This window comes from Coregonus lavaretus (genome assembly GCF_964263955.1).
Source record: "Coregonus lavaretus genome assembly, chromosome: 33".
Lineage (NCBI taxonomy): Eukaryota > Metazoa > Chordata > Actinopteri > Salmoniformes > Salmonidae > Coregonus > Coregonus lavaretus.
In genome coordinates this window covers 28367-35810 of record NC_140020.1, presented here as the reverse complement: position 1 = coordinate 35810, position 7444 = coordinate 28367, and the positions used below count along the sequence as shown (strand labels likewise).

Below are 7444 nucleotides of genomic sequence, written 5' to 3'. Positions count from 1 at the left end.
ATTGTGTATTGTTTAAACGTATCTGTGACCAATCAGATCAATTGTGTATTGTTTAAACGTATCTGTGACCAATCAGATCAATTGTGTATTGTTTAAACGTATCTGTAACCAATCAGATTAATTGTGTATTGTTAAAACGTATCTGTAACCAATCAGATTAATTGCGTTTTGTTTAAACTTATCTCTAACCAATCAGATTCATTGTGTATTGTTTAAACCAAGGAAATCCTAAGCCATTGCCAACAGCTTCATTGTGTTTCAATTGAATTTGAAATAAATATGTATAAATTAAATGAAGATGAAAAAATATGTATTTCACCAACGTCTGCTACACAGTGTTTCCGTCTAAAACTGTCTGATCAGGGGAGGGAATTTATCTGAGGGCCTTCAAAAGCAGGCCCATCCCTGCACTAGAGGAAGGGGTTAAATGATCACACTTCACAGATAAATCTGTTTGAAAATAGATTGTCTCTCTGATAGCATGACCTCTTAAGCCATTCAGTCACTTGTTCATCAAGTCATTAAGTTCGTAAAGTCACTAGCTAGTTCATAAAGTTTTGTTCACAAAAAGTGCCTATTCATTAGAAGACGTACCTTCTTGTAAACGTCGTAATCTAAAAACGTTTTTTTATCCATCAAGACCAAACAAACACTGCCCAACGATTTGCCCATAGAAATACTAAACATATACAGTAACATTACAAAACTAGCTAACTTCAAGACATGTTTCCTATTCAGGAACATTAGTTTATGTTGTGTCTTCAATATATAAACATATTGGTCCCAAAGCCCAGCTTATTAAAAGCATTCATCTTCTTTAGACAAAGTCACAAACTCTCTCATCATAAATGTCGTGCAAACATAATTTGGTGTCGTGTCCATAGAGATATCTCGCTTATCAGGTCTGGTCCCAGGCAAGATGGCGGTGTCCATAGAGATATCTCGCTTATCAGGTCTGGTCCCAGGCAAGATGGCGGACCAGTGTCCATAGAGATATCTCGCTTATCAGGTCTGGTCCCAGGCAAGATAGCGGACCAGTTGTGCCACGGATTCAAACCTCTATCTCTATAATCATGTCATTGTCTCTCTCCCCCTCAAAGTAAAGTCCATTCAGTGATACGGTCTTTCTCACAGTGTTCATCGCCTTTCCAAACCACATTGCGTCATCGTCTTGGTCCTGTACCCCTCAGACCTCAGCGTCATTCCCTAATGTTCCTACAACGTCCTCCAGTCACATCCTGCAGGCCCTCCACTGGCTTCATGACCTCGAAGGTGGTGAGGGACTTCTCCTTGATCTTCCCACTCTTGTCCACGTGTCTGATGCTCTGTGTCACTGTGATGGTTACCTGCTTAGTGGACATCCTGTTGTCTTGCCATTTAGTCTGTGAGGGGAACAAGGGTAACTCTTTATGAATGTGGTATATATGTGGAATATACAGTGGGGAGAACAAGTATTTGATACACTGCTGATTTTGCAGGTTTTCCTACTTACAAAGCATGTAGAGGTCTGTAATTTTTATCATAGGTACACTTCAACTGTGAGAGACGGAATCTAAAACAAAAATCCAGAAAATCACATTGTATGATTTTTAAGTAATTAATTTGCATTTTATTGCATGACATAAGTATTTGATCACCTACCAACCAGTAAGAAATCCGGCTCTCACAGACCTGTTAGTTTTTCTTTAAGAAGCCCTCCTGTTCTCCACTCATTCCCTGTATTAACTGCACCTGTTTGAACTTGTTACCTGTATAAAATACACCTGTCCACACACTCAATCAAACAGACTCCAACCTCTCCACAATGGCCAAGACCAGAGAGCTGTGTAAGGACATCAGGGATAAAATTGTAGACCTGCACAAGGCTGGGATGGGCTACAGGACAATAGGCAAGCAGCTTGGTGAGAAGGCAACAACTGTTGGTGCAATTATTAGAAAATGGAAGAAGTTCAAGATGACGGTCAATCACCCTCGGTCTGGGGCTCCATGCAAGATCTCACCTCGTGGGGCATCAATGATCATGAGGAAGGTGAGGGATCAGCCCAGAACTACAAGGCAGGACCTGGTTAATGACCTGAAGAGAGCTGGGACCACAGTCTCAAAGAAAACCATTAGTAACACACTACGCCATCATTGATTAAAATCCTGCAGCGCACGCAAGGTCCCCCTGCTCAAGCCAGTGCATGTCCAGGCCCGTCTGAAGTTTGCCAATGACCATCTGGATGATCCAGAGGAGGAATGGGAGAAGGTCATGTGGTCTGATGAGACAAAAATATAGCTTTTTGGTCTGAACTCCACTCGCCGTGTTTGGAGGAAGAAGAAGGATGAGTACAACCCCAAGAACCCCATCCCAACCGTGAAGCATGGAGGTGGAAACATCATTCTTTGGGGATGCTTTTCTGCAAAGGGGACAGGACAACTGCACCGTATTGAGGGGAGGATGGATGGGGCCATGTATCGCGAGATCTTGGCCAACAACCTCCTTCCCTCAGTAAGAGCATTGAAGATGGGTCGTGGCTGGGTCTTCCAGCATGACAACGACCCGAAACACACAGCCAGGGCAACTAAGGAGTGGCTCCGTAAGAAGCATCTCAAGGTCCTGGAGTGGCCTAGCCAGTCTCCAGACCTGAACCCAATAGAAAATCTTTGGAGGGAGCTGAAAGTCCGTATTGCCCAGTGACAGCCACGAAACCTGAAGGATCTGGAGAAGGTCTGTATGGAGGAGTGGGCCAAAATCCCTGCTGCAGTGTGTGCAAACCTGGTCAAGACCTACAGGAAACGTATGATCTCTGTAATTGCAAACAAAGGTTTTTGTACCAAATATTAAGTTCTGCTTTTGTGATGTATCAAATACTTATGTCATGCAATAAAATGCAAATTAATTACTTAAAAATCATACAATGTGATTTTCTGGATTTTTGTTTTAGATTCCGTCTCTCACAGTTGAAGTGTACCTATGATAAAAATTACAGACCTCTACATGCTTTGTAAGTAGGAAAACCTGCAAAATTGGCAGTGTATCAAATACTTGTTCTCCCCACTGTATGTGGTATATATGTGGTATGAATGTGGTATATATATGGTATGAATGTGGTATATTTGTGGTATGAATGTGGTATATATGTGGTATATTTGTGGTATGAATGTGGTATATTTGTGGTATGAATGTGGTATATATGTGGTATATTTGTGGTATGAATGTGGTATATATGTGGTATGAATGTGGTATATATGTGGTATATATGTGGTATATGTGGTATATATGTGTATGAATGTGGTATATATGTGGTATGAATGTGGTATATTTGTGGTATGAATGTGGTAGGAATGTGGTATATATGTGGTAAATATGTGGTATGAATGTGGTATGAATGTGGTATATATGTGGTATGAATGTGTTGTGTTATGTAGGTACTCTTCAATTGTTACCGAAGAAAGAATGGTTAGTCACCATTATAGGAAAAAAACACTTTATATAAGCAAGCCATAACGAAAAAAATATCAATTTGTGGTTGTTGACAAAAGTTATGAAATGTATTGCTTATGAATGTGGTATGTACAGGTTATGAATGTGTTATGAAGTGACTATGTAGGTACACTTCAAGTGTTACCGAAACGAGAATGCTTTATTACATTGCCTTGTGTTTGAACATAGTGGGTAAATCTCATCCTTGCCTCTTCAACTTCAGAGGGAAGAGAGGAGTGGATCAGATCAAGGACCTTCTCCTCCAACGCTCTTACTGCTTCCCATTTTGAGAAGGAGATGAGAGAGAATTGAGGAAAATACTTTGGAGATTCACCCATGAACTTACTATTCCCTGAGTGGATAGAGTTGACTTGCTAGTCCCTCAGTGGATAGAGTTGCTTGACTTACTATTTCCTCAGTGAGTAGGACGCTCCTTCTCTGTACTGTGGTGACAGGTGAGGGCTGCACCGCCTCCTGGTGGTGGGCGGGAAGTATTGCAGGGTGGGCACTCGGCTTTACATTGTTCAGGTCAGCTTCAGACATGTCAGAGCACACCTTCAGATAGGCCTGGGCTGGGGCGGGCAGGCCGTCTTCAAAGAAATCTGCATCTAGAAGAAAACAACTTTAATGTCCCCCTTTATCTAGTAGTCTTGTGATGAGGTGATGATTGGGTTCTGTATGCAGTGATTACACTCGAATCTCAGGTGAATTCAAATCTTACCCTAGCAGGTCCGGAGCCTTCTGGTTTTCTGTTCTACCTGATAATTAATTGCACCCACCTGGTGTCCCAGGTCTAAAATCAGTCCCTGATTAGAGGGGAATAATACAATAGAATAAATGAATACATCTAGCTCCGAGGTCTAGATTTGCTTAAGGCTCAGAGGTATGGGTGATGCATCAACAGAACACGTTTTTGCTCCAGTGGATTCAATGTTTTTCTCTGGTGTTTGTAAGCAGGAACCCATCACAAGCGTAGGCTACTGTATCGCTCATGTCTGCGTTGTATCTCCTTATGGCAGACTGGCAAACAGGTTCACCAAAACAGGTTCACCAAACAGGTTCACCAAAACAGGTTCACCAAAACAGGTTCACCAAACAGGTTCACCAAACAGGTTCACCAAAACAGGTTCACCAAAACAGGTTCACCAAACAGGTTCACCAAACAGATTCACCAAACAGATTCACCAAACAGATTCACCAAACAGGTTCACCAAACAGATTTACCACTGACTGAAACAAGAGATACAAAGGGCAGCATACATGTATTTATTTTATTCTGAGAAAAAGTAATTTTCAATAAATACCCAGCGAGGTCACATGTGATACAAGTCAGTATTCGAACGTCCATCCATGTCTGAGGATGTCGGGAGATGATGTGGAAACCGGCCACTAGAGGCAACAGTGAGCGCTGTTACCTTCAAGTAGGTTTCGGTATTGCCAGGGTATTGTGGGCAGGCATGGCAGATGGGCATAAGCATCTGCCTCAGTTGCTGAAGGTTGCAGGTTCAACTCCAGCAATAGAATGTTTTTTTTTTTTTTTTTTTTTTAAGTCTATCCCAAACCTTAACCCTTACTTTAACCATTCAGAGTTAATGCCTAAAATTAAGATTTCTGAGTTAATGCCTAAACTTAAGATTTCTGAGTTAATGCCTAAACTTAAGATTTCTGAGTTAATGCCTAAACTTAACCTTAAACACTTTGAAATTTGACGTTTAGAATAACTTCTAAATTTAACGTTTGAGAAAACATGGATGAATGTCTAATTCTGATGTGAGACTGTGAGAGCTAGTTGAAATACCAGTGCTCGATGCATAGGTTAGTTATATCTGCACTGAGTGAATCATTCATGCAGCCTAAACATTGTTTTCTTGTTACATATGATAATGGTTGATAATGGATCTCCCTTATAGCGGCCACTAAAAGACTTACCATTTCCATGGCAACTTGAGGCCCTTTGGCAATGTTTTCAACCTTTGCTGGCTTCAAATTAATTTGGCCTAGTGTCTGCTGGTTTTAGGTTTTTCCTTTCAATTAAGACCTAGACAACCAGGTGAGGGGAGTTCTTTAATAATCAGTGACCTAAACAACCAGGTGAGGGGAGTTCCTAACTAATCAGTGACCTAGACAACCAGGTGAGGGGAGTTCCTTACTAATCAGTGACCTAAACAACCAGGTGAGGGGAGTTCCTTACTAATCAGTGACCTAGACAACCAGGTGAGGGGAGGTCCTTAATAATTAGTGACCTAGACAACCAGGTGAGGGGAGTTCCTTACTAATCAGTGACCTAAACAACCAGGTGAGGGGAGTTCCTTACTAATCAGTGACCTAGACAACCAGGTGAGGGGAGGTCCTTAATAATCAGTGACCTAGACAATGCAGGTGAGGGGAGTTCCTTAATAATCAGTGACCTCGACAACCAGGTGAGGGGAGTTCCTTACTAATCAGTGACCTAAACAACCAGGTGAGGGGAGTTCCTTAATAATCAGTGACCTAGACAACCAGGTGAGGGGAGTTCCTTGCTAATCAGTGACCTAGACAACCAGGTGAGGGGAGTTCCTTACTAATCAGTGACCTAGACAACCAGGTAAGGGGAGTTCCTTAATAATCAGTGACCTAGACAACCAGGTGAGGGGAGTTCCTTGCTAATTAGTGACCTAGACAACCAGGTGAGGGGAGTTCCTTAATAATCAGTGACCTTAATTTATCAATCAAGTACAAGGGAGGAGTGAAAACCTGCAGACACTCGGCCCTCCGTGGAATGAGTTTGACACGTGTGCCCTACACAGTGCCCTGCTTTGGACCAGAGATCTATATAGCAAATAGAATGGCATTTCAGATGCAGCCTAAAGCCAAACCAGGTAGGTTCTCTTACCAGGGGTGATGTTTTTCTCAGAGACTAAGCTTTCAGATGAGTTCTCAGAAGGGATATCGATACTCTGTATTGAGGAGAGGGGGATGTCGTTGTCTGTACTGGTCAGCCAGGTAGACTCTGTCTCCTTGGTCCAGCTATCCAGGTACCTGGGCTCCAGAGCATCGGTCCTGCTGCCGCCACACCCCATGGTGCCTCCTCTTGTTCCCCCTACTAAGCAGGGGAGGGACAGACCCGGTTCTCCTCAGACAGAGACAGAGGAGGGAGAGACCCAAACTGTGGAACTCTGGGTCTTGGGTCCTCTCGGACAGAGACAGACCAGGTTCCCCCTCTCAGCGGGGGGTAGCGCGGGGGTGGGACTGTGTTTCAGAGGTGATTTGGAGAGATATCCCTTACTGAGACTTGTAAGGCCTGATGTCGTAACCCTAACCCTGATGTTGCCCTCTGACCTTTGGTCTAATGGGTTGGTGAGTCAGCAGGAGACCTGGATGTCCTCTTGGTCTAATGGGTGGGTGGGCCAGCAGGAGACCCGGGGTTGATTGCAATGTACCAAATACGTGAGATCTATGAAAAGAATCCGCCAGATGTCAAGGAACCAGCAGGAGGTCCAATCCTCTCTCAAGGGGAAGGTTGAGGTGGTTTGACGAGGCATTCACTACCAGCACCCATTTGCTTGATTTTCCGTCATTTTCTTTAAATCACTTCAGATGATTTGCTTCAGCAGAATTGTTGGGGTCTTTTTTTTTATACAGATGCCTCTTCCTCTGCAGGAGAAGTAGGACACACAGTGGGGCGAGTCTTAGATCTCACCTGGCCAACCTCTGCGCCTGCATTGTCACACCCCATTGGACCAATGACATATCAGTCTTTTGGGGAGCTTGAGGGGTTTTGCCTAGGGGAAAGGATGGAGAAATCATGTCAACTGTGCATGTCATTTGTTATGCATAAGAAAGTTGCATCTTGTTGTTATTAGCTGCTGTTTTATGATTTAAATAAAAGGTCTCCCTTGATGCAGAGGCCTCAAGTCTGTCTGACACAGAAAGTAGCATGACTGTCATCTTAATTGATTTGTTTCCATGTCTAATATTTGGCATGTTTTGGACGTTTTT

The 7444-nt window shown here is 43.0% G+C and overlaps 1 protein-coding gene across 1 annotated transcript; it reads right to left on the bottom strand.

Annotated features, from left to right (window-relative positions):
* Window positions 1-1199: 1199 nt before the first annotated feature.
* On the bottom strand, window positions 1200-6525 carry LOC311108225 (brain and acute leukemia cytoplasmic protein-like; the record flags this gene model as incomplete). Its single annotated transcript, XM_084150845.1, has 3 exons — window positions 1200-1382; window positions 3875-4074; window positions 6339-6525. The coding sequence occupies 3 exons, from the start codon at window positions 6523-6525 to the stop codon at window positions 1200-1202; spliced, it is 570 nt and encodes a 189-aa protein (XP_084006971.1).
* Between the last annotated feature and the right edge of the window lie 919 nt (window positions 6526-7444).